Raw genomic sequence first — 27,918 nt, forward strand, 5'->3', positions numbered from 1 at the left:
CACCTGATTTCAGAGCAGGCGAGCAGGGTCTGGACCCTTTTCCCTGAGCCGATAGTTTATCTCGAGGAGCAGGATGCTGCTGCTGCTGGTGAGATTGGGCTGGAAGTGGAGGGGCGAGCCCTGTCCCTCGGTTCTCTGGAAAGTGCGTTCCAGGAATACGCAGCACAGGGTGTTGCAAAACACACGTGCAGCCAATAAGCTGGAGCCACCAGGGTCACCCCGGAGGGTGACTCGGGGTCAGCCCGGGCAGGGCGGCTGCTGCTGCCGCTGTCCTCGCCCGCCTGCCCTCGCTCCGTGCCAGCAGCGGCGCCGCCAGCCCTGCGCTCGCTTTTCCCTGCGAGGGAGAAGCGTTTTGAACAGATACTCGATGAACACACCGCTATTGTTCTTGCTCCAGCAGTGTTGGTTTTGGCACTTCGTACGAGTGTCTGGCATCTCGGGTTGTCGTAAGCTTGTTTTGTTCTGTGAGGTGCCCAGTGGCCCGATGGTCCTGGTAGCCTTCAAAGCTGCAATGCAAGCCTGGCAGGATGGTTGAATGAAGGGGAGAGGGAAAGCAGACGCTTAAATTTTGTAAGCAAACAAGTATGCTGTTTGAAATGTCACTGTTCAAGTGGGCCCAGCTTTTAAAAAGGTACTTTCCAAGGTCCCGTGCTCCAGAGTTTCATTAGTCTGATTGTTTTGGGTTTTTTTAAAATCTTAAAGTCAATCCGATACATAACAAGATAAATGTCACTCAGCTAGACCCTGTCAATTCCTCAAATTGGGTGAAAGCAAAGAGGAAGAAAAACTGCATACATCAAGGTATTCAGTACTTGTGGAGATGAAATATGTCTAGACATGTAAAATGACTGTTTTGATTATTTGGATTGAACTAAAAGTTAGTTACTGCCCAAGCAGTTGCAGATTTTTAATTCCTGGCCCATGAGGTCTATTCAGCCCTGTGGAAAACTGCACAGACTGTCATCTTCTCCAGAATTTAAAAATAAAGCCAATTAACCTTCATTTATCTGGATCAGGGCCATTGGCTGACCTAGGTAACAGTGCTGGCATTCATTCATAACTTCACGGCTTTTACAGGTTCGTCTAAGACAACAGGATATTTATAATTGAGTGTTATCCACCCTTGAGGGAGAGGGGCTGCCTTTTGGGTGGGTGCAGGGTTTATTGCTGCCCTGGTGAGTTGCTGATAGCACCTATTTTACACTCTTACCAAATTTGTAATGTAAGTAACAAACCCAAAACTTTCTTAAAATGTGCTACTTGTAGATGATCAAAATTCTTGCCCTGGAAGAAATAACATACTAACCATGCATGGGAGAGGTCTTTTGTTCATCTGGTTTTATTTTTTTTAATAGTCTTTTAATAGAGTAGACTACTTTCACCAAAAATTGGACTAGGTGGGTTTTTTTCAAGAACATGTAAACTTCTGCCCACCCCTGTACCACAGTCTTCTCTGGTTTATTTTTGTTTGGGGTTTTGGTAACCAGTGTAAAACTGAGAAATTGCAGTATCTATTAAAAATAGATACTGATAGGTATCATTTGAGGAGATTTTCAGCATACAAGAGCTTCCTCAGTAGTATGGTTTTCAAAAACCATCGGCCAGGCCCGTTGGCACCCGACCCCAGTGTGAAGATGAGTGTTTGAGTATTGGCTGTTGAAAGTTTTCTGAGTGTGTGGAAGGGAAGGCTGACTGTTTTGGTGCTTACAAAACCTCATTTGCCTTGACAACAGTATTGTGTTGAGGGCAGAATGCCCAGTGAAAGGTTTCCATAATGTGTGATCCTGTAAGTGACCATGGTACTTTCAGCAGGGGCTTTCCCTGACTCCAGCAGCTGTGGCATGCCTGCTGATTCCACCCAAAAGTGAGTCAGTGCTCTCACACAGCACTTTTCAAATTCTCTCTGGTTTATTTTCCAACAAGTCCAACTATGGTCTGAAGCAAAGGGCATGTGATGTAACAGTTCTTTTTCTTGCAATGGTCTTAGGGAAGAAGAACACCAGCTTGTGCCTGGTGGTTGTAAGCCAGAGTGGAACCTGTGCACACACAGAGCAGTGCTGGCCTTTCCCAGCAAGACTTTTGTGTTCCCATTGCAGTTTTGTCAGGCACTAAATGACTCTTCCAAATAATTTGCTCAAAATCTTTTTGAAAGCTGAATGCTACTTTATATTTCTCCTCAGAAAAGAAGTGTTATTTTATCTGTATTAATAGAAAAATAAGCATGAGAACACTTGAAAGTATATTGCCAAAGTTTCTGAGCACTGTAAGTATTTAAGGTGATGAGATAAAGCATGAAATACCCCAAATTTTTTTTGGTGTTATTTGGGGAAATTTTAGAAACCAGTATTTTTTGGCAAGGATAACACTTCATCTCTATAAATGCTGAGCCCAAAGAGGCTTGTGTCTATTGTGAAGATACATTACAGAGGAATAAACTGAGTGACACTTTAGCAAAAATCTGGTCAGCAAAAGGTGCAAACATGTAGTGTTTATGTAGAGGGCTACGCTCTCTGGCAGCTCTCATGGGCACTGAAATACCTACTGCAGGATTTTTTAAAAGGTCTGTGTTGTTTTCCAGTAACATCTGAAAGTGATTTATTTTCACAAATTACTGCTTTCCATCTCTAAACCAATCCCTGTATGAAATAGTACAGAAGTCTGCAAGTAGTTGAATCTTTGTCAGGCTGGATTGTTAAACAAATTAAAACTGAAACTCGTGTATGTCGTCCTGTATTGTATTGTGTTTAGGGCCTGAAATAAAATTTCTGGCACGCACTTTCATTTATGTACTATAAAAATGCTGTCACAGCTGGAATTTAATGCAGAGCTGCCATCAACCTGTTTAATGGGAGTGATGTCTTGGCTTGGGAGTTAGACTTCCCAATACTCAATTGCAACTGTCACATGGATGATATGCCTTCAGGAAGAGACAAGGATTAGCTAAAGAGATGTGCTGGCTTTCATGTGAAAAGAAAGCAGCAGCTATGGAGGCACTGCAGTATGATGTTTACAGCTAACATGAAGTTGAGTAAGTTGATCAAAGCCTTTGGTCTGTGTGTCTTCAGCCATGTAGTTGCTGCTAAGCTCCTTCTTGAGTTAATGAGTAACCATAATGAAGATGGTCATCATTCTCATCTCCAAAGTTCCCTTGGCTTGGAAAGCCTTGATGAGAGTTATCAGTATCAGTGAGGGAAGCATGGAAAAAAAAATATAGAAATGTTGTATTGGAAAATTCTGTGTTTTAGTGTAAAAATGCTCAGTTATTTGCCAAGGAAACACCTTAGGAAGACATTCTCACATACTCTGTAAGCTTAAGTGTGCTCTGCTTTCTGTTCTAGGGTGACACTCGGCTCCATCAGCTTCTCAAACCAAGCATTTGGATGGGTTTTGCATTGTGGTGCCAGTGCCTGTGAAGTTAGTTTGGGTCTGGTCTCCACATTGCCCTTGCTACCCCCTGGGAACTAGGATGGGATTTAAAACAGGAGCATCTCAGTAATTTGTTTTGAATATAATTCTGCAAAGTTTCTATCAGCATATTTACAAGGGTAATAAATCCTTGTACTGGTGGTGAGTGAAGGCTGGATAGAAACCTATTCCCTTCCAATTACAGCCAAGTGTCTGTTCTATACTAAGCACCACACACTAATTTTAAAAGATCTGTTTTCTCCTAATTATTTTCTTTTTGAAATGAAATACCTGACAGAAATCCTTTGGCTTTTCTGGGAATTAGTTTTCTTTTTTTTTCAGATAGGTGTATTGTGTCATGCAGTTTGTTCTAACACAGTCTAGCTTAGGCAGAGCATCAGCTAAACAAGGGGAAAATGTAAAAAGCTAGAGGTGAATTAATGGAAATTACTTGGTGTGCTCCTTATAGGCATTTTTGTTTCATTAAAGTGTAACTTCAGTTTTTTTGTGTAGTCACATTTAATGTAATCACAATGTAGGAAGCTAATATAAAGGAAAACAGAAATTGATGTGCTCTCGAGGGCTTTAGCTGAGCCAAGTCCTCTTTGCTTTCAGGACCTGTCCAGTTGTAGCATGTTGGTATAAGTAGCACCTTTAGTTTAGGAGTCAGCAAAAAGGAAAATGTTCTCTTCCCACAAGTGGCTTCTATTTAAACTGCTAACCATTGCAGCACTGATAATCTTACAGCCTTGCACTGACATTTCAGCACTTATGTAACCATGTCAGGATACAGGGGGATAGGTGTATTTTACAATATATATGTTCTCTTGCAACTTTTGGTGAATTGATGTTTAAAATAAGCCTCGAAGTTCATGTTTTCAGGTATTGCTTTCCTTCTACTAAATACAGATGTTGAAATTGTAATGATTGACCTACTTTACAATTTGTGATTTCATTGTGAGCAAGAAACAATTCAGCTTGTACCATTTGTTCTTATTCCTTTTCTTTGTCCAGTTAAGGGAAAACAAAACCAGTTTCCCTTGCAAATATTGGATCTAGAATCTGGTTTAATGCCAAAAAATCAAAAGAAGCACATTAAACTGTTGTTGCTTAGATAAAAATAGAAGCTACAGTTGGACGAAGAGAAGTGACTCAGTAAGCAGTATGGTGATGGCAAAATAGGATGTCAGCCAAAACTCAGGAAGCAAGATGGGAACACCCAGATCAGTTTAACAGTCTGCATTTTACACTCCCAGACAGCAGTAGTTTCAGAGATGACTGCAGGAAACTTAAGCTTTAAATGGATTTTATGTCTATACTTATTAAGCTGTTTGAATCTGAGTAAGTTTTAGTAAAATGTGAGCTGTAGTTTGTTTTTTCCCTCCGGCCCAGTTTTAAAACCAGTCTCTCTATTTACAGTAAAGCTGCCTCGAGATTAGCTCTGGGTGCTGTGAGAGGCATCCACAGGAACGTGCAGGAGATGAGCAGTGATACACACGGAGCCAGGGAATTACTGCAGCACTGCACTCTGCAGTGGAGCTCATGGCACTGATTGATTTTTATTGCTCTGCAGCTCTGGAATAACTTCATCAACTCCACATAGCTCTGTCTTGGGCTTTTAAAATCCCCCCTTGCTTACAAGGTAGTGTGCTTTGGTTTGTTTTTCTGCTTATGAACTGGCATAACAACACAGAAGCAGGTGAATTTCTTCCTGTTTTATGTGAAACTAAGTAGGATCAGAGGTTTTTTTATAGCTTATACTGTTATTTCATTTGACAAGCAGGTATGCATCAGTTCCAGTATAAATTCCTATGCTGCCATTTTCTGCCTACAGCTGAACTGCTTTGATACCCAGGTAGTGGTTCAGTTTGGTACCCTGGAAAAAGTAAGCAGATAGTAACAATAAAATGAATTACTGTGCTGCTCTCCTCATGTTTTCACAATGACTGTCCCTGAGCTCAAAGATCTTGAGCCATAAGAACGTAAGACAGTTGTCAGTGTGTGTCAGTCTGTATAGGATTATTCCTAAATCAAGGTGAGTAACCAATTCATTGCATTTGCTTGAGTTTAAGTAACTAATAGCTTGTTTCTTGAAACAAGTAGTCCATCTAATGACTTTACCTCTTGATAGCTTAAATTATACCTAAACTCTTACTATTGCAAAGCTTTTGAAGCGTGTGACTTCAGATATAATGATGGATTTGTAATATGCAGACACAACATGACCGCTCATTTAGAGAATCTTGGATTTGGGGGATTCAAGGGCAACTTTCATTTGAAGTGAAGCACAATGTGGAATTAGTTAACCAAAGCATCCGTAGGTGTTTCTAATTCCAGAAGAGAAGCTGTTAGTCAAACGTTTACATTGTGTTTCATTTCCTTTACAGTAGTTTCTTGAATCCCTGCCTTACTCTTAAAATGTGGAAGTACCTTTCACCTATTTCTTGGAATAGTGAGATAATAAAACTTACCAGAGTTGATTGTTTTGGGAGAAGAGCTTTTGCTGTAATTTTTTCAATGCAGAGCAATGCCCTTGCTGGGAGGTGCTGGGTTCTGAGTGCTGACAGTGCAGCCACTTTATCTCCAGTGTACCTGACTCTCCTGCCATGGGACCCTTGGACCAAAGTGTTTCCTGAGGGACTGCCTGTACTGAAAGTACAAAAAGTAAGATCCAAGTGCTTAAGCCATGCTTTTAGTCTTTGAAAAAGGAAGGAGAGAGCAGGTGTGGGCGACCATGCCACGGTGCCCACTGGACAGCCTGGGTAGGGCAGGAGCAGAGCTTGCATCAGCTGGGAATCTCAACAGCCTACACCATGCATTCCATATTTTGTTGAGTGTTTTGCTTACTGGGTTTCACCTTTCTAAGAAGTGAAATAGGAATGTGATTACTTTAAATCAGTGGCCTTCAAAATCCATTGTGGGTGCCTAAAGATTTTCCAGGAGCGGTCTGCACTGTTACAGAGCATATTCAAAGGCAATTATTAGTTGTTTCATGGACTCTTGAAGGAAGTAGCTCTCAATCAGTGAAGGTCAGGATTAAAGGATACTCCAGTTGAACTAAATTATCTTTCTTTGAAGTCTCTTTGCAAAAATGAGCTCTTTTTCTGAGAAGAGGACAAGCTTGGTAGGCAGTTGTGGTGAGCAGTGCAGTATGAGAGGTGCTAAGACAATAAAATAAGCATGGACTAAGAGAGATTGTGGTCGTATCACGGCTTGGTCATGATGGGAGGGGGTAGCACAGGGCAGGAGCGGCTCTGCTGGGGCCATTTATTGCCTTGCTGTGCCCAGGCAGGACAGGGCAGCAGCTTCCAGATGTGCTGCCCTTCTGGTGCCACCTGGAACACAATGGGTTACATGATACCCAGTGTCTCTGTTTCCTGGCCTAGGCCTAGAAAACTGATTAAATGCTTTTCTAAAACATGTCTTTCAGGAAAACACTTTCTGTAATTACTACAGAAAATGCTGTGATAGGAAAAGGAAGGGAGTTGGTCTGCACCAGCGTGACCTAGTTGGGAAAGGAGTCAGCTGGGCATAACTTGATTAACTGAAGTTTTGGGAGAGTCCTTGGGTTCCAGTTAAGTGGATTTCTGAATCCCTACTACCACAGGACTAACCTTAATTGATGTTTCAGGATGTGAACCAATTTCATTTTTTGGGGAAGATTGTGAGTTCTTATTCTGTATTCCAGTGCTCGTGCACCTGTGTGTAGTGGAGGTAGGAGGACAAGGATGTGAAGACTCCTTGACATTTCTGGTTAAATGGGCTTTTCTGTTTGTCCAGAAGGTGTAGAAAATCAGTCTTTGTTGAGGTTGGTATGTGCAGGAGGCAAAGGAAAACAAAATGATGTGCCTTCAGGTGTCAGTTCTGCAGTACTGTCTGCTTTGCTCTATGCACAGTAGCTTCAGTCTAAATTTAAATTTCTCTTTTTTCCTCCTGGAGTGGTCTGACACCTGCTGCTGTCTCTTGTGACCACCTGGTCAATAACCTTTTCTTTCAATGTATTGGTTAGAGGGCTGTAGTGCCTTATTACTTTAATTCCTATTTACTTGTGTCAGCTAACTTGATTTTTTTGCTATTTTAAGGGGAATAAACCCCAGACACTGCAGGGATGCCTATTTTATGCTATATACTTGCATGTTGCATTGCTAGAGATGAAGCAGAACAATAAAATCATATTTGTATAGTCAGGTTATAGGACTGAGGTTATTCTGTACACAATATATGATGTGTCCTAGGGCTGATTCATACACAAAACCAAACAGTTGCAGCACACACAGAGTAGGACTTTTTTTAACTAAACACTGAGTTTGCTGTTTCTATAAATGTCATTCTACCCTTGTCCTCAATTGCATCAACTTGCATCATCTGTGTCTGTTGTATGGGAACAATTACCAGGCTTCTCAACGGTTATAGGGTTTTTTTCTTTATGAAAACTCTTAGAAGTTGCTAAATGATATATAAATCTAGTGGAGCTATAAAAAGATACTATGCCACATGAACTTTGTAGGAAAAAATATATTTCTCGTTATCTGTTGCTGTTTGTGCTTTACATTTTTTTTTAAAGTCTAGATCAAATAACTGGTTTGTTACATTGCTGACATAATTTTAAAGTGCTGGCTCTGTCTTTATAATGCTGTAGCATTTCCTAGTTCAGCACAGGCTTTTTAATGATGCCATTTTTATTTTGAAACAACATGGTGTTTTTGTAACTGCAGCCAATATAAGTATATAAATACGTCTCTTAAGCTAGTTGGGTCTTCCATTCTTAAGGCAAGAAACTGGTTGCTTCTGAAATAATAGGTCTGATACAGGAACAGGAGCAATATTTGTAAATTGAACTTGGAAATGAGCTTTATCTGTTTATGTGAAATAACATCATGTATGTAATCTGAATCTTGAGCGATGATTACTTCAGAATATGCACCTGGATTTATTGCTTATTTATCTTGCTTATTTACTATTCACTGGATCTTGCATTTGAATATTTTAAACTGTCTATGTCTTGTTGTAGTACCCTGTAATATGTCTCTGAAGGCACTGAGCACTATAAGTATGCAATACAAGCTTTGGTATCAGAGGCTTTTTAACACAAAAAAAGGGGTGGGATTTTCCCTAAATCTAGCTCAGCAGAAGCACTCAGACCATAGGATTTGTCCATTAATTTGTGTCAAGTCCAAAAGATTTTGAGAACATATGGATTATCTTCTTAAAAAGAGAGCTAAATAGTAGAAAGTCTACTGCTTCATATGGTAAGCGTCTAATGATAATTGAAGGGCATGTCTCTTTTACTGTTACTTGCCACTTAAAATTCTCTAGTGTAAATTTTCAGGTATCACATTTTACTGTGCACATGCTGATCTTGATCACACTCTTTACAGTTTTTCTTAAAAATCATACATGTTTTTATGTATTTTAACTAAAAAGAGTTCTTCTTGTGCATGTTCATAGGGATGAAATAGCTTTGTTTAGTCTGCTAAGCATGAGACAATTCTAGTTTAAATTAATTTCACTCCTGTTGAACACTTTCGAGATTTTTGAACTTCTCTGTCAGAGTAGGCAAAATAGTCCACTAGTGATCCTTCCTGCTGGGGCTTTCTTGAAATTACCATGGCCTTTGGACATACAAAGATGAGCTTAGCAGCAAGATAATGCTGCAATTTTTTTTTTTTTTTTTGTCTGTTGTATATCCAAATCCTTTTCAGAGTCTTCCCAAATTCCATTTTCCTGTTCCCAAGTATGACTTGCCTTTTGTTCACCAGACTTCCAGCTGAAAAAAAAATTGCAGGTGCCTAATTTTGTAGGTGACTCATATCACTACCTAAGAGTCTTGTCCTCTCTGTTATTTACCATTCCTTTAATCTTTCATTCACCCTTTATTAGATATTTTTTGCCATCCGTCAGGTGAATGACCATTTTAACATATGCCAGATGAATTAATGTGTTGTTCACATGCCATATGGGGTCCTCCAGGGTAATTCATCTGTCCTCTGGCTCTTCTTCAGCAGTGGGCTGACTTCTGTTATTTACCTTGTGTAGATCCCTTCAAATAGGCTGTAAGCCCTGGGGTCGGTGGTGTACAAGCCTGGGCTAGGCAAATATGTACATGCAAAAGCTGGTTTTACACACTTGATGATTTGCATATGCAGATAATTGCACATTTAATTGGAGCTTTTGTTTCACGCATCCATTCTTGTATGCATCTCTCAAGTCTGCCTTGCAATGTTTGCCAAATGCTCTGCTATTAGGGGACCAAGACAAAAAAGACTTCTGAAGGGTATTTTATGCATGATAATTGAAACATGCATAGAAATTAACTCTGTCCCTGTGGCAGTTTTGTTTTGATGGATGACATAGGACATTTAAGCTAAAATTGTGAGGATGTCATGTGCTTTTGTTCCCCTAAAGCTTGAAAATAAAGGTAAAGAACTGCTGGCGGCCCTGCCTCCACCCGCTTTTTTTTGCTGCTCTTAAAATAGACTTTGAAGTGAATGTATTTTCTCTTTCATGGAAACGAGAGTTTTCTGTAACCTCTTCAGTAATTAAATAATTTTGAAACTTGAAGTGTTTTGAAGCAGAGAGGAGAACGACATGATCTGGTTGTACTTAAATCTGTTTGAATGATGGGTGACATCCTCGTGATGAGGGAGGAGGAGGAGAAGGGTGCTCTGTAAAACACCATAAAATGGTGCATCTTAGCTCTGCAGGAACTGAGTGTGCCAGGGCTCTTCATGAAGAGCAGTGCCAGCTGCTGCTTTGTCTGCAGAGACTTGTTGAGTTTTCATTCTTTGCACAAGTTTAGACTGACCGTGGTACAAAACAATGAATACTCTGTATGTTTCTTCGGGACATTTCCTATGTGTTAATGGTAACTAAAAATGGACCTCTGAAGTAAGCCTTGCTCTCAGCAGGAGGGACTTGCAATAAAAATCTTAAAGAACATTGTGTCCCACTTTTTCTGTAATGGAAGTAAATATTCCTTTTTTTCCTTCTTCTTCAATTTTTAAACTATTTTATGATATATTGTGGCTTCTTATTCCATCTGTCAGATGATAATAACAGTGCCAAGTCATACTGTCATCAGACTTCTCCCACAAGAGCCCAGGAAAGCTTTTGTCTTCTAGAAAAGCTGTAGAAAAACAAAGTTCTTTGTCTGTTTGTAGTGACAACATTATGAGATGAGGAAAGTTGTTTTGTGGTGCTACAGTGGGGAGTGGTGGGCTTTATGGGGAGTGCAGCCAGTCTGACACGAAGATCCATTTCCCATAGCCCACTCTCATTTCAAATGTAATTGAAACAAACTGCAGGGTCAGCCAACAGTTGTTATACAGCAAATGTCATTAATTTTTGTCTTTTTGAAATGACAGATACTTTGGATGAATACTTTGAGTATGAAGCTGAGGAGTTCCTGGTTTCCTTGGCCTTGCTGATCACTGAGGGCCGGACACCAGAGTACTCGATCAAGGGCAGGACAGAGGGCTTCCACTGCCCACCAGCACAGTCAAGTCAGCCACCAACAACTAAGCATGAATGCAGCGACAAACTGGCTCAGGTATGGCCGTGGTTCCCATTTCATGTCCCAAATCCTTGCTACTGTGGTTAAAGTCAGCCAAGAACCCACAGTGGATTCACAGTTAAGCATGAGTAACAATGGCTCTCTGTCAGTCCTTCATTTAAATGAGTATGTAATTCAGTATCCTACTAATAATAGATCTGTCCTTAAAATGAGAGATCATTAAGCCTTTTATCCTTGAACGTGAAGTTCTGCACGACTACCTGAATGCAGTGCCTATTTGAATCTTTATTATGTAAATGACGAGCACTATACTTAGCATTCTTGGTCTAGGGTTTCTTTTGAGAAAATGCAGGCTGACTTGCCTAACTTTTTGCTTTTCCAGGTGTTCTTGAAAAGTTAGTGATCAAAAAAACACAAGCACATCAAATCTAGCCAGTCTGTTTGGGAGTAAAGTTGAAGTTCCTAAGTACTGTGGGAATTTATGTTATATTCATGCAGAAGGTTAGCCTGCTTCAAGACACAGAATTTATAAAGATACTGCTGAGTTGGTCTATCCAAGAGGGTGCCTTGTGGAGAGATAACTGCAAGGTAGCAAAGTGCAGTGGTTGGGGATATGTATTTTTATAAGCTTTTTTTAATTTTCTAAAGAAATTTGCTCAAATGGCAACTGTAAAGGATTTGTTAATTATTTTTTCATTTAATAGCTTTGGAATCTTATTTCTGATTTGGTGAAACCAAACAGAATTTGACCCTTATCCTTCTCTAGTACTTTGGAATGTGCTTTTAAATTAGATTTAAATCTGGCTAGTATTTTTATGGCTTGTGTATGTTGACATTTTCCTTTCCCTCAGTGTCGTCAGGCCAGGCGAACCAGATCTGAGGTTATGCTTCTGTGGAAGAACAATATTCCAATCATGGTAGAAGTGATGCTACTTCCAGACTGTTGCTATAGTGATGAAGGGCCCACCACCGAGGGGAATGATTTAAATGATCCTGCAATCAAACAAGATGCATTGCTGTTAGAAAGGTGGATTTTGGAGCCAGTTCCTCGACAGTAAGTTAGATATGAAGATTAGCTGGTAATTGCAAGAATCTTGTCATATTAAAGTCCTTAAAGTAATCAGTGTTTTTGAACTGGCTCTTTGCCATGAGGACTCATCTAAGCAAACCACTGTTTGCTAGTGAAATCGAAGCATCTCAGTTTTAGTCTTCTTATACTCAAAATTTCTGCAGTACACATTGTGCAGTGCAGAATATGAAAATGATCCTGGCTGCAAATGGTCCTTTAAATACGTTTAACATTTGTTACGTCAAGTTTTGTCAATTTTAATGTGTATAAAAACAAACGAGGCTCTGGGATCTTCAAAAATGTGTGAGGAGTTTTTGTTTTGCTTGATTAAGCTGTATTTTATTATTCTGACCAAAGATCTGACAATATTCTAGTTCTAAAAAGTCTCTGAATATTCTTACCAACACTTATGTGTTTGTCTTTAAATGTCTTAGGAGTGGAGATCGATTTATTGAAGAGAAGACCCTTTTATTGGCTGTCCGGTCCTTTGTCTTCTTCTCTCAGCTGAGCGCGTGGCTGAGCGTTTCACACGGTGCTGTTCCCCGAAACATCCTCTACAGGTACTCCTGGAATGGAAAAAAACTCGTTTGCTGTTTGCAGATTGCTGCAGCTTGTCTTAAAATCATTCTTCTCTCCTGTCCTCCTGCTTGATTTTAGAATTGTTGGCCTGGTACTTTGGCAGTTCTATAGGATTTGTGTACTATGCAAAGTACAGCAGTTGCTGATGTTTTTAGTGCTTTTTCTTAGACCTTTGTTATGAAGTAGATAATTAAAAACTCTTCATTTAGCTATTGTTGTAAATGCCCTTCGGTATTGTTTCAGGGTGAGCGCTGCAGATGTGGATTTGCCGTGGACGTTCTCCCAGACACCCACTGAGCATGTCTTTCCTGTTCCTAATGTTTCTCACAATGTGGCCTTGAGAGTCAGCGTCCAGTCCTTGCCCAGGCAATCCAACTACCCAGTTTTGACCTGTAGTATTCACACCAACCTTAGCTTTTACGAAAAGCGAATGCAAGAGCGTAAGTTCCATCAGCACGGCGATCCCAGTGCTGCTCAGCAATGCAGTACTCCCAGTCCACAGCGTTTTCGTGGGAAACAGACATGGACAATGACACCTGAAGGCCTACTTAATGGAAAAAAGTTGCCTGAATTTACTACATCTTTCAGAAATTTAAAACTTTATCCATCTACCGGACTTGGATCTGACTTTGGGGCATCGCAGTCTAAAGTTCAGTGCTATAATGCTACAGCAGACAGTAAGACACAACCTCATGAAACACCGGTCAGGACTTTTAAATCCTGTTCTCTAGTTGATTCCCGTGTTTCAAATAGTCATTGCTCTCATCAGCCCACAGAAACCAATCCTTTGATAGGCTCTTTACTTCAAGAGCGACAAGAAGTCATTGCTAGGATTGCTCAGCACTTGATTCACTGTGATCCAGCTACTTCACCAGTTGTTGCTGGGCGTCCGTTCAACACACATGAAAACATCTCGGCTACACCAAAAGCTTTCCGGAGTACTTTCGAAGACGAGAACTTGCCAAGGAAAAGCAAGGAAAGCACCCCTGTTTCTGTTGCCAGCTCAGACAATGCAATACAGGAGGATAGTGGGGAAGGCAAAACGAGAGCAGTGCCAGAGGTCACCCTGCTCGACGCCCGTGTTCCAGGGAGCCACTGTGGCCGTCAGTCGGCAGGAGAGAGTAACCCCCTGATCGATTCCCTGCTCCAGGAGCGGCAGGAGGTGATAGCAAGGATTGCCCAACACTTGATTCATTGTGATCCAGCCACTTCCCATGTTGCTGGACGTCCATTCAAGGTGCATGAGGCTAGTCCAGTCACTTCAAAAATTTTCCGAAGTACATATGAAGATGAAAATTTGCTGAAGAAAGGCAAGGAACCGCCTTCTGTTTCTTTTGCTAAATCCAGTTTTTCTCTGTTAGAAGACAGCAGTAAATCAGGGACAAAGACACCTGATACTCCTATCAGTCCTTCTAGGTTTGATGGAGAATTGAAGACGTCTCTGAAAGTCCAAGCAAGAAGAAAATTGGTTTTAGCAAAACCCAGTGAAGCTGTCCAAAATGCATTTCATCAGACTTCAAATAAAACTTCTCATGCATTTAATAACATTCACACATCATCATCATGTATTAAAGGAAATAAATCTGAAGTTCCAGATAAATTTGAAATACATTCTGGTTGTGCACAGAAAGACCAGATAACCAACAGAATTAAACAGGGTTCAAATTCCAGCAGCATTGATGAACAGATTTGCACAAATAAACTTAAAGAAAGAACAGTTGTTAGTGAGAACAACGGCACAGACAGTTTTAATAATTTACAGATAGAAAAATGCAGAATACTTGAAGGTACAAAAAAAGCAACCGTGATGCCAGTATCTGACTCTTTGCACAAAAATGAGCTCAAGCGTTTAGATAAAGACTCCAAAAAACCAAATATTTATGAGCAAAATACTCAGCTTGTTAGTATTGAAAATTATTTAAATAAAGACCATGACAGTTTCAAAAACAAAACCAAACAAGATAAAACAAAAACTGCACATGATGAGAATGAAGACCCAACAAGCCTGGATTTTCAAAGCACTTCTCAGAAGAAACCTGCTGAAGACAATGTAGTTAAGTGTGAGAGGCAGAAGAACCCAGACGTACAGGTAAATACATATGGGAACAGACTATAATTCCTACAGCTGCCCTTTGTCAGATAGCTTGTACCCTCTATCTGCTAAGGACCAGCATGAAGAGGAGTTTAAGCTTGACCTTGTAGGAAGCAGCGTGTTACCATTGTAATCTTGGTCTGAAGTAACTCAGGAAGGATTTCTTCATGGAGAGGGTTAAGCATGGGAATGGACTGCCCAGGTGCTGGTGTCACCAACCCTGGAGGTGTTCAAGAAACAACTTAGTGCCATGGTCTAGCTGACAAGGTGACATGTCAAATGATTCTGTGTGATTGGGTAACTTGGCTGGTGGTGCCTCCCCTAAACTTCGTCAGTTTACCACGGAGAAGAACGCTGTCCTGTTCCACTGCCGGGGCCAGAGCTGGGACTGTTTCCATAGGCAGTGAGGCAGCCTGGTTTGCAGAAGGACACCTGTCTGAGTATGCTCTGTGGTCTTTTGGGAGCAGTCTGTGTAATTATAGATCAAGGGGAATTTATACTGAGTGTTTCATCCCACGCTAGTGTGATGGAGATCCACCTGGGTCAGGAGTCTTGTCCCTTACAGCAAGTGAGTGTTATCATGATAGGTCACTGAAATATCCCATTGATAACCTGAGTGAATTTGTTCTGCTGGCAGAAAGCACCGTCTCTAAAACACACAAACACATGGCGGAAACACAACTTTCGATCCCTGGATGGAACTTCAACCAAGGCTTTTCATCCCAGAACTGGACTGCCTCTGCTTTCAAGTCCTGTAAGTTATTTTTGAAATTCTTTTAACTGAGAAAGGGAGTATTTGTTCTTCTAATGTCTGTGCATGGTATAAAATTTGACAAAATACCTAGGTGAAGTGAGTGTATTTACTTTGTGTCACAGTGAATACTCTTGTGAGTGGAAATTAATGCTTAAATGAGAGTTAACCTGTAAATGAAGCCAAACAGTAGTTTTGGAAAAGAAAATATTAAAGACATACATAGTTGTTGAGATAATATCAAGATTAACAAAAGGTGGCATTAGAAAAATCAATAGAAACAATGCTTTGGTGCCATTTTAGAGCACAAAAGAAAGCATTTTGAAGATCAGTGCTTTAAGTGTAAATTAACATTTTGTCATTTGAGAGGTTTTGTGTTAGTTTTTAATACCTGATTGCCTATTATTCCAAAGCTTTTGTTTCTGTGACCAGTTTGTACAGTACATTCTTCAGTAACCAGAGATGTCATGGAATGATTTAGTGAAACAAAACTGCTGTGATAAGGCAGACTTTGGGGAAGTGTTACAGTTCTTGGTAGGTTGTTAGGAGTTTTAAAAAAGGAGGCAGTCCCTATTAAAACTACTGAAGTAGTGATGTCCTGTAATCAACATGTGATATGCTTTATTCTTCATTGTTTGTAAAGGCTGTCATGTTTTCAGGGAAATTTGATGGAAATTGTTACAGCCTGTTTATTCTGTACTGTTCCAAAGAGACATCAGCTTCCTGAATGTCTTTACTGAAATACTTCCTGCTAATCAGAATTTACAGTCTCGTCATTAATAGTCCTAGAACTTTCTTCACTATGTTTAAAATGTATAAGAATTACTCTCTATGCTCTGTTTTTATAATTTTGTAATGTCATGAAAATTCTTGGCAAAATGTGCTTACTTGGCAAAATTGTCTGTGGTAGCAGCTCAGTTTTCAAATTAGCATCTTCTTTCCTTGTTGAGGTTCCTCAAAGGAAAACACAGTCTGGGTGCTTTGATCTGGATTCATCATTGCTGCAGCTGAAATGTCTGTCTGCAAGAAGGTATGTTTTATTTACCAGAAACATGGAGAATTTTGAGGGAGGCATAATGTGTATATATATATTTATATGCAAAAACAAAGCTTGTTAGCAAAGACAAAAAATGCTTTCAAAAGAATCCTTATTTTAAAACAAGGCTCAGCAGCTGAGGTGCCCTGGGAGTTTCCAGGTTAGCACAGCTCTGGGACATAGCCATGGAATGAGAGCTGCTGGCAGAATGAGTTCTGTCCCCAGCAGGGGTAGATATGCTGTCAGATACACTTGAGTTTTCAGACAGAAAAGCTAGTAATCACTGATTCTTCTTCAAATCAATGTTAATTTTGTGCTGTATTTTGTCCTTAGTGTTGAACAAGTTAAGCATTTTAATGTCTTAACTTGTTCAGAGAATCAGACTTTTAAAAAGGGCCAATCCTGACCTTTTGTACATTAATACATGTAACATAAACAGCTTTTGGTATGGTAGTTTGATGTCAGGAATATGAGATATGCTTCAGAATATGAGACAAAAGTACCTACATACAAGAGAAAATAATCTGATCTTTTGATTCCTGCTAATGGAGTTAAAGAACAAAATTTCTATTGTCTTTATCCCTTGTAATGTAAAACTGGTGAAAATATTTTTCAGTTAACTAGAAAATGCTTTGCTGCTATTATTATTATTATTATTAAATTTGCTACTTTGCTAAAGTATTAATAGGCAATGTTCAACTGTTACTTCTTTAGGACAACATTTTGTAGTACAGTAAATAAATTATTCTCTCTAGAACTGTTTATACCCAGAAGACAAAAGCAAATGTGTTTATTCTTTATATTTATTCTGTCTTTTTTTAATAGCCCACAACAATGTATAAACAGAGACAGTGATCCAGACAGCCATGGGAAACCATTTCTAAGTTCCAGTGCTCCACCAGTAACAAGTCTTAGCCTTCTGGGAAACTTTGAGGTATTGCATATTCTCTAGAATTCTTGTGGTATTTTTAATACTCTTCTGTACTGCTTTTAGAAGTATATTACTGTGAACAATTCCAGCCTTATTAAAATGTAAAAGTTCCTAACTAAATTGAATAAAATTTGTTTTCATTTCCAGCTGTAAAGGCACTTATTTCATGCCCCAGACATCTTCTGTCTCAGAGAATCAAATACAATGAGTTGCTTAAGCTTTTGTTTCTCACTATGGTCAAGTTAGAAGATGTTCTGTTGCCTTAAGTGAGATTTAATAACCTGTAATTGTTCATGTTTATAATGTCCTTACCTAGAAAAAAGGATTTACATTTTCACTCTTAAAGTCTACTTAATATGTCACAAAAGCGGAATTAAATCGGTGTATTAAACAGAACATGTTTGAAGGGTAGGCTCCAGCTCTTCACTTCATGTAGCATATCCAGTAACAGCAACTAACAGCCAGTGCATTAACGGGTTGTATTGTACTGTCTTGTGAAATATGCAGCTGAATTTGTTGGGGAAGGTTACAGATTCTAGGTTATTATGTTTTTCAGATAGTATATGCTGCAAATCATGCATAGATCCTGCTGCAGTAAAGTTCTCCGTGGGCTTTTGCACAGTTTCAGCAGGACGAAGACAGGATTTGGACGCTTTCTCTTAAACCACTGTCATCTTACTGAACGTTCATCATTTTTGCCTTAGTGATTTTTGATTTTTGGCAGGTCACCTTATGAAAGACACAAAGTTTTATATAGACTTGTTTCCTGATCAGTTACACTCTGTTTTATTTGAGGTGTTCCCAAGCTGAGCTGTATGTGCCTTGTTTTCCAGGAATCTGTCCTGAATTTCCGCTTGGACCCGCTCGGTGTTGTGGAGGGTTTCACAGCAGAGGTGGGAGCCAGTGGAGTCTTTTGTCCCACGCACATGACTCTGCCAGTTGAAGTGTCGTTCTACAGCGTTTCAGATGACAATGCGCCCTCTCCTTACATGGTAAGTGTGTGGTTGGATTTATTTTAAATAAATTCTGGTACATGGAGGCGAAGAGCAAGAGCTTGGTGAGTAGAGGGTTCAGAAGGTGAAGATTTGCAGGGATCTGGCTTATTTTCAACTGCCTATGACAGAGTTGTCCTCTCCCCCTTCCTTTCCCTAACTAGTGCTTTTCCTTCCACTTCTCTGCCCCACCATTCAGCTGTTCTCATCTTGGGATATTGAATGTATTTGTCTCCCCCCACACTGCAGTGATCAACCCCCAACATCTCTTTTTATCCATCTACCTTAAAATAGCAGTGAGGCAATAGCTGGACTTACCAGGATACGTTTTGTTGTCCCAACAAGCAGCTGCTCTGGGCAACTAACCACTCTGCAGAGTGGCTTAGGTGCAGGCCAAGGGGCAATTGCTGATGGAGACCTTAGACTTGGAAGTTATTCAGCCCTTTCTTTTAAAGCAGATATTGTTGGGGCTGTCGTGGCACACGGCACTCTCACAGGCTGCATGCTTTGCTGATGTTTGCAGCCACACAGTGTTTGTGTTCTCCGTCTCTGGGTGCTAATTCTGTTCCACCTTTCTACAGTGACAGCACGGGTGTTGCACGTCTAAAAGTGCTCCTCTGTAAAAAGCAAATGGTGTCTTATATGCTGGCAGTGAATCAGAGGCTGGATTTATTCTGAATGCCTGTTAAAGAACCTCAATTTTACATAGGTGGCAGCTCCAATTTTTAGAGGTTTTTGTATGTGTACGTCTGTCTAATACACGGTAAAGAGGTTGTTTAAACATGTAAGTCAAGCAATGAACATCTGAGTATCCCAACATTTAGATTTTAAATTCATAGCAGTTACCATATTTCTGACCTTCTGTTTTGGAAAGTATTCAGAAAAGGAAACTGCTTAGAGTTTAAGTAATGGCTTTGAGTTTAAACTTGTGTATGTCTTAACTGCTGCAAAAAGTATCTCTTCTTTTGCTTTCATCTTTCTAGATTATTTCACTTAATTTTCTAGGAGGTGAAGGGATTCTCATGCTCCTCAAACGGTTAAAGTAGCATTGCTTATTTTCCTAGCTGGGTTTCATTGTTTCAGGCTTTTCCACATGCTCTAAATATGCTATTATGGCTGAGTCTCCCAGGATTAATACAGCATTTGTGTAGTGCCTCCATCATCAGAAACATTGTTTCTGTTTGTATAGCTAGTTTCTCTGCTTTGGGGTCTTTTTTTGGTTGTTTGGTTTGGGTTTTTTGAGTCCAGTGCAGTGGGGTGCAGCAGTGGTGCCCTGCAGGGTGACCAGAGGTGTGGCAGTGCCCTGAGCGTGGCCTCGGCAGCGTCCTGTGCGGCACTCAGGGGTGCTCTGCAGATCACAGCTGGTACCAAAGCAGATGTCATCCTTCCCAAAATTTGGATTAGAGTGGAAGATTAAGTGCATCTGCTGCCTTTGAAAAGCAAAAGTGAGTTCTGTGAGATTTGGAGTATTATTGGTGCAACTGTAGATGATATAGAAATGGAAAGGAGGAGACAAATGTTTCATTTCAACCTCCCAGCTGCTTTGAAAGAAAGCTCTGTTTTGTCCTAGCTCCCTGATGTGGAGAAGATGTGGAAACTTGAATCTTGTTTCAAGAGGAGAACGTACCTCTTATTGCACAGCTTTTAATGGTCTGCCAAACTATCTGTAAGGCCCCTACTGCTGATTTTTTACCTGCATCTTAAATGCATTGCCTTCTATTTTTAGTTTTTGTAAATTACTGATTATGTTTCAAATCAATGCAATTACATGATTAGAACATTTTGATTTGTTTATCTCTGTGACCTAAATATGTGTTTTGTTTTTGTAGGGTGTAATTACTTTAGAGTCCCTTGGTAAAAGGGGTTATCGGGTACCGCCTTCAGGAACAATACAAGTGGTACGTACTCAGCAGATAAGGGTGCCTTGAAACCACTAATATCAAGAAAGTCATGCAGAGATGAGGTTATTGGAGATGAGCATGAAGCTAGCAGTGGAAATGTGTATCTCTGTAGGTATACTGTAGTAATTCAGAGTAGAAGTCTGTGCATGGGACAAAGAAGATTCCCAATCTTTGAACACTTCTGTGCTCTGAGGAGTCTTAAAATCAGTTACAGGAGAATCAGAATACTTGGGGACACTGTGGCTTTGAAAAAGTGATGGGGAAGTAATTAGGCCACAGTCTAAATTCTGAATTTCTTCTAAAGTGATTAAGATTGAATAATGAATGGTATCTACCTTTTGTAATATTTTAACACCACCTTTACTTGTGTAATAAAACCACGAAGTAAATCACAGTCATTGCTAAGAACCAGTGAACTGACTCCTTCTTTTAAGAACCCAGTCCAAGATAACACATTCGTAATTTCAGGTTTAAAAGCGGAGCCCACCACTGTGCTTCCTGCGAGTGTATTGTGTCTGGAAAACAGTGTAGACAAAAAGCTGACTGGAAAAATAAACAAAAATGGGGATGCTGATTAGCAAAGTAAGAGTAGTCCTACACTAGTGTTTCATTCAGATTAGATTGTATTTAGCATTATATTTAAAAATGGGAACTGCTGGTAGTTGAAGTGTTGAAAACCAGAAAAGCTTCCCGCTGTTTTTACATAAACGTTGCTCTATGGCACAGAAACGTGCATGGAGGACTATTCTGATGGATCGAGTTTGGGTTAGGTTTGTTGGGTTTTTTTTTCAAATTTGTCATCTCTAAAGAGTATTGTATTGAACTGTTTGTCTTTTCAGACCTTATTTAACCCTAACAAAACTGTGGTGAAGATGTTTGTGGTGATCTATGACTTGAGAGAAATGCCAGCTAATCATCAAACATTCCTACGGCAAAGAACGTTTTCTGTTCCTGTGAGACGAGAAGTCAAGCGAACTGTCAATAAAGAAAACAGTCACCAGACTGAAGAAAGGCTACTACGCTACCTCATACATCTGAGGTAAGCTCCTTGAAGTTAAAAAACCAAAATAAAACAAAAAACCCCCAACAAACCCAAGCCAAAACCACAAAAAAGTATCTGCCAAAATTTAACTCATAATTTCTTTCCCAGCCAGCCTTTCTGTATACAGAAATAAGAACGCATGAAAAGAAAAAATAAAAAAAAAGGAATGTTAACTTGATCTTGAAGCTAGACAGTAGAGGAGGAAGAGCTAATAAATAATTTGGATTCTCCTTGGGAGAAACAAAGTTAAAATACAACATAAAGCTCTCTCTTGGCACTGAAGTATTTCGTATACCATCGCAAAGCTTAAATCTTTTCTTAGTGAGAGAGATATTGTTCCAGCTGAATCTATGCACTTTTTTTGAGGTTACAGGAAATAGTGAAAGTGGATGTTATATGGGCAAAAGCCAAAACTAAGGATCAAGGAAGAGAAGGTGCCCGGTGTGCTTCTCATGTGCCTCTTCACCAGAACAGCTTGTAACGGTCTGAGCTACTCCTAAAAATACAGTGTTTAGTGGCAAAAATGTAAATACCTGTTTCATGATGCAATACTGGTGATAATGTCTTTCACTTTATAAAATATTCACTGAATCTTCCTTAAATGATTTACAAAGCACTGCCTGAAACCAGACACTGTGCTGCTGCTCTTGGGGTGTTCTGGAGACTGCAGCTGGAAACAAAGGGGAATGATGGATATACTCTGTCCTCCTGCAGTTTGCAGACTTCTTTGCCTGTGTTTTTGTAGGAAGAAATGCCTGTACACATAGAGCCAGTGCTTTCACCGCAGCACTTGGAAACCCACCAGCAGCTGACATTCTGAAGTGAGCAAGCAGAACAAAATCAAACACCTTACACTTCTCTATTGTTGTACAATCATTTCTGGTACATATTATTTTTCCTATTTAGTGGCATTGATTTCTATCCAACAGACTTTTGAAACACAGCCTTGTCTAGAACAGTGATTCTAAGCCAGACTCTCCCACTAAATGAAAGTTGACAGTCGAAAAAAGCGTGTTGGTTTACTGGAGTGTGATAATAGTGTCATAAGGCTGTTGAACAGTGTTTTCATTCTGAAATTTAGCCTGAATTGAAATTCATCCTTTCAGGCCACACTAACTTGCAGTGTCTAACCTAACCATGTTCCAGCATTTTTCTTTTGGGGCAAATTCTGAAAAAGTGTGTAGCCCCAGTAGAAGGCTCTATTCAGTTGTAATGTTGATCTGACTGTGCAGAGGAACTGGGGAGAGGCCTCAGCTGCAGTGGTGGGTAAAAGTCTGTGGCCAGCTGGGTCTAGCATACCTGCATGAAAAGTAGTGGTCTTGTGTCGTCCCCTTTCAGTTTCTACTTTAATGCAGTTTGTAAATTTCTTGTTGACAGACCCAAGAATTCTATTTGAAGGCAAATCTGCTTTTGGCTCTTTCATCTGTTACAGCTACAAGTCTTTTTTAAGAGCTTCCTATTTCTAATACCTGCTGAGAGACAGAAATGTTGCAGTTCTGATGCTTCTCATTTTGGAATATCTGTACAATTTAGCTTTCAGACCTCTGGTAGGGATGAGTTCATGGGTTTATGATGAGTAATTGGAAATGCATCCATTTCTGATTGGAAAAACCAAAATCATAATTATGATGCTTAGCTTCTTTCTTTGGAAAGTGAATAACTACAGAGTATGCCACAAGTTTTTTCTTCAGTGATGAACCCAAGCTTTGGGTCCCTTCTCATAATGTAAGAATGGCAGAACTCCTTGAAATATTGAAGTGGCTTATGTTGATCTGTCTTGTGGTTTATTATACTGAGCACTTACGATTTTACAAAAGACTCAGTTGTCCATTTAGCATCCTTCTTTACTAAAGATGGATTTTAATTAGGAGGGCTTAAAAAAATCTTCGTAGTATATTAATTCACATGTAAGTCGGTTTTAAAACTTCATTTTTAAAAGCACCAAAGTTTCTTAAAGTCTGCTTTACTGAAAAGTTATACAGACCTAGAAAGTTTTAACTATTCATATTTATTTTTGTTTGTTACTCAAGTTGACTTAGAACAGCCTTTCAGTTTTAGTTGCTGTAGTTATTGAGCACAAGCATCTTAAGCTTACGTATTGAAATTTTGTTCAAAAAACAAATGAAGTCACCACCAGTGAGCTGCATTGTGGTCGCATCTGCTTGCGAGGCCTTAATCACACTTGTCAGCACTCGCATTATGAAAGCTCCTTTTCAAGTGGTAATTCAGCAAAAATGCTTGCATAGGTCTGGAGCTTAACATTGGCGGCCAGATTTTCTACAACAGTCTTTAAAGTGTCAGGTTTATTGTGTGTGCAGCTTCTGCATGCAGTTCTGTATGTTTGAGGGACTGTTCAATATGCCATTAGACTGTACTTGTACCCACAGCTACAGGATTGAGATCCCAAATACAGCTTGCACAGACAGCAGAGCTTTATTCATTATTAAAAACCCCCAAGAGTTGCACCTGCAGTTTAAGTTGTTTTCTGAGTATGCTTTGGGGATAATTTTTTTGTTGCAAGTGAAGCAATGACTTTCTGTCTTGTAATTAAATCGACTTGAGCATAAGAGCTCAGCTCTGCTTGTGCCTCGTTTCTGCCCAGTGTTGTGAGGATGACGACCATCTATGGGTTTCTAGGTCATGTTCTGGCACCCTTGTGAAAAGCAATTAAACAGCTAACCTGCCCACAGCTCAGCGTTTTTCAAGTTTTTAAAGCTTGGTCAACAGCCTTAGTACTGACACATTGCCAGGAATGGCATGGAGCGTAGTTGTTGCTTAACAGCTAGAACAGGGGTTGTTGCTGAGGGCTTGGTGGAGGGTAAGCTTGAAACTGGTTGTTAAAAGTAGTGATTCCTCAAGGTGTTGAGAAACTTTTTGGAAAATACTTTCCTAGTATGACATACACCTTTATTGGTGGAAGCTGAAGATACCTGCTATTACTGATTTACTAGCTGCTTTTGATCTTTATGGTCTCTCAGCATTTTTTCTTATCTAGAAATTTTTATCCTTGTCCCAATGATTTTACTTACCGATTTTATAGATTGTGTTGTACAGTCTTTTTCACTTATAAAACACGTTTTGCTACATATGTTTTCAAGACTATCCTGCTTCTGTGAATTACTCTGTTCTTTGTAAATTTTGATGGCCTATAAAATACATGTAGGGACTTTGTGCTTGTATTTGTCATTTGTTCAGTAAAGTTCCTCTGCCAGACTTTCTAGCATCTGATATTTGTGTGTTTAAGCATTCCTGTATTTGTCTGTTGTTACTGTTCCTGGGACACCGTCTGTCAGAGACCTTGGTTGTGTTGGGTTTTTTAAATTTCTTTACACAAAACTACTGGAGCTGCCACAGCTCTGCAGTCAGTCCTGTGCTGGCCACTCCATCACCACCCTGCAAGGGTGTAGGGAATTCTTGTCTTGATTATTCCAATGTATTTGTGTGTATGAAAAGCAACACTTCTAAATCCCAATTACTAGGGTAGACCTGTCTAAAAGAAAAAAAATAGGTAATGGATGCAGAGATAAGAAGAATCCCTTGAACTTTGCTGCTGTCTCCCACTTATCCTTCTTCCATCTTTTTGAAATGTCGTGCTCAGAAAAATCATGTTGCAGGGAACCATTATTTACTGAGCAAAGGGAGCCTTGCAGGATTATCACTCATAGAAAAGAGCAAGCTTGAGAAGTTTAAAAATAGGCTGTGCTAATAATTCTTTTGAAAGATCCATGTGTAAAATGGAAGTTGAGTTCTATTTTATTATGGTGCTTTGATAACAAGATCTATAGGAATTAATTTCAATCATACTTAGCTACAATAGACATTTCAGTTAAAATTTTTCCTTTTAGAATGTGTTACGAGCTACATTCTGAGTTAACTGTTTGTGGTGTTTGCTCTGTCCCTTGTCTCTTTCAATCTTCCTTGTGCTCTCTTCCACAGTCTTCTCTTAAGATAGTGTCTTCTCCCTTTTGCCTATCAGGTAAAGGGCTTTCACACTGACAGCACCGAGCAAATAAATAGTGATGGATGGGATCTCTGTGGGAGCCAGTAGGAGCATTCTGCTGGACCCTGCTGCATTTAATGTCCTTGACAGCTGTATCTAGGAGAACAGAGTTTTCCTTTGTCTGGCTGTGGGGATGAGTACAAGCTATTCTGCATCACTCATCTGAACAGAACAGTGCCACAGAATCCATTTCCACAACTTGCCTTCCTCAGATGATGAAGCCTTGATGGATCTTCTGTACTTGTCCTTCTCCTACCTCTCAGAATTTCAGTCAAATTATGCATAGGTTTTTCTAGAGATACTGCTTTTGCTTCAATGGGGTCAATAAGTAAAAGCCTATTAAAAATCTGTGCAAATTGTAATGCATGCCAGTACAGCATGCACTGCTCTCTCAGCATTTGCAGTGGCATCATCCTGTTGTGACAACAGCAATGGTTTTCTGTTTCTATTGCAGCAGCAAAAGCATTTCTCCCTCACTGTGGCATAGTGGTAGTGATGTTCAGTTCAGTTGCCATCAGAAATGCTCCTTAGGCTCTTGTGCCTTTCCTGGTGGAGAGAAGGAAATTAAGGAGTTCTGCCACATGAGAACTATAGAATACAGTTCTCTGAAATGCAGATCTTGCCTCTCTATATACAGTTGTTAAAGCCCAGAGAAAGTGGAACTGGCACATTCCTGCAGGTTTGGAGGACCTGAATTAGGCTGTTTAGCTGCAGCATAAAAGGTGAACGGGCCCAGGAACTGACCAGTGTTTGCTTTGGTGATTGGGCCCGTGAGCTGCAGTCTCTTTGAAATGCTCCCCAGTCTGTTCAAAAAAAATTCCCTGCCTGCCTGCAGAGATCCAGGTATCTACTGCTTCTCAAGACAAGTTCTTTCTATGTTTGGAGTGTGGTATAAAGCAGTAGTGAACCTCCTGGTGCTACATTCACGAGGAGAGCAGTGCAATCTGTCTACATGATTGCTGGAACTAAATGCGTATTTGATATGTATATTGTTGGAAATTCCCTTTTGTGTGTGCTTAGGCCACCCTTTGGACATTTTCAGTGCTCACTGAAGAGCATTTTTTGCCATTCCAGATTACTGAGGACTTTAATCTTCGATGTACATAATGGCAGTGTGAACTTCAAATATTCCATGCCACTTTCAAAGCTGTGCACTGCATTGATTACGAACAGAACCTTTAAATGTCAAAAGAAACAAAGCAGAATGAAAGTGTTAGGATCTTCTTTTTCCTTTCATTTTAACTGACTAATTTTGTTTGTTCAAATGTGTTTTGGCTGTAATGTTTTAGAAGTGCATTTTATTTAATAATTTTTAAAGATTTATCTTTTGTTTTAGATAACACAGGTATTTGTATCTTTTCAGGTTCCAGAGTTCTAAATCTGGAAAGATCTACCTCCACAGAGATGTAAGGCTCCTATTCTCTCGGAAATCCATGGAAGTTGATAGCGGCGCTGCATATGAACTCAAATCTTACACTGAATCTCCAACAAATCCTCAGTTTTCACCAAGATGCTAGCAAACAATGGCAAACAAAAGTATTCATTTTGCTGTTGAGTACTCCTTGCAAGCAAAGATTGGTAGAGACAACAGTATAAAGTTAAGTCTGTAAAGGAATAAAAATAGCGCTCAAGAGAAAGAAGGTTCTGTGTGATCCTGGACCAGTTTTTAAAAGGTTTCTGGAATGAGCTTTGTGTATTCCAAGTAGACTGGAAACATACTTAAATCTAATCTTTTTGTACTGTTTAAAACCACTTCATTGGATGTGTTGCAATAGCAAATTCCCAAGTTAGTTTAGTGTTTACACTTTTTATTTTATTTTTCAGTTATTTAATATTTAATGTTTCATTTAATACTCAAGTGATGTTTGTCTTTAGTGTTCTAATGTAGCATAAATCCTATGTAAAATCATACTATGTATTTTTGGCATTAATATTGAAATCTGAAATATATACAGATGTCTTTAATCTGTGTGCTGTTTTAAGTGATATTCATTTAAGTTATTGAAAATGGGGACAACAGGTGAATTTCCATAACATTTCATACTATGCAAGCATTTAGCTGTTTTTTCTCTTTAATGGTACCCTTTTCCATTTTTTCTCACAACCAGATTTAATAACACTTGCAACCACTGTGCAGATTGTTTATTTACTTACTCATGCATTCAGATCATTAATTCAATTCACATTTTGCTCCCTCAATTTATTTTCTTTCCTTAAGGGCCATTTTAATTTTGCTTTCTGTTATTGGTTTTCCTGACATAAAATGTGCACCCTCCCCCATTTTATTTCTCAAATTGTGTTAAAGGATGTACTGTGCAAACAAATTAGTATTTATATCTTAAATATATGCAAAAGCTATGAAACTTGTACTTTTTGTTTTATTTTTAGATGAGAGGATCTTCATGTAATCCTAAATATTTTTCATAGGTCAATTCCATGTAGGCCACTAGGTGGCCATAGGAGGTTTTACTAGCAATGCTACCCTGGGCATATGACTATTTTCCGATACGTGTGTGTATTCCTAAAACAAAACAGTCAGATGAACAGTTTATGCTAAGTGTTAAACTGTGTAACTGAGAGAAATAAAGTTAGAAGCATTTGATTATA

At 39.5% G+C, this 27,918-nt stretch overlaps 1 protein-coding gene across 2 annotated transcripts; it reads left to right on the top strand.

Moving 5' to 3' along the window:
* On the top strand, positions 1-27,918 carry FAM214A (family with sequence similarity 214 member A). Of its 2 annotated transcripts, XM_042039558.1 has the most exons (12): positions 1-88; positions 10,770-10,954; positions 11,770-11,972; positions 12,422-12,547; positions 12,810-14,655; positions 15,296-15,412; positions 16,360-16,439; positions 17,271-17,379; positions 18,210-18,368; positions 20,198-20,266; positions 21,109-21,308; positions 26,675-27,918. In XM_042039558.1, exons 3-12 carry the CDS (start codon positions 11,803-11,805, stop codon positions 26,826-26,828), a joined length of 3,030 nt encoding a protein of 1,009 aa, XP_041895492.1. In that variant the 5' UTR covers positions 1-88; positions 10,770-10,954; positions 11,770-11,802; the 3' UTR covers positions 26,829-27,918. The 2 variants fall into 2 exon arrangements, with proteins under 2 accessions (XP_041895492.1, XP_041895491.1); XM_042039557.1 differs by lacking the exon at positions 1-88 and having other exon boundaries at positions 10,763-10,954.

The sequence above is a fragment of the Corvus kubaryi genome, unplaced genomic scaffold (assembly GCF_017639235.1).
Source record: "Corvus kubaryi isolate FWS band 111438036 unplaced genomic scaffold, C.kubaryi_AGA036_p1.0 37394, whole genome shotgun sequence".
Lineage (NCBI taxonomy): Eukaryota > Metazoa > Chordata > Aves > Passeriformes > Corvidae > Corvus > Corvus kubaryi.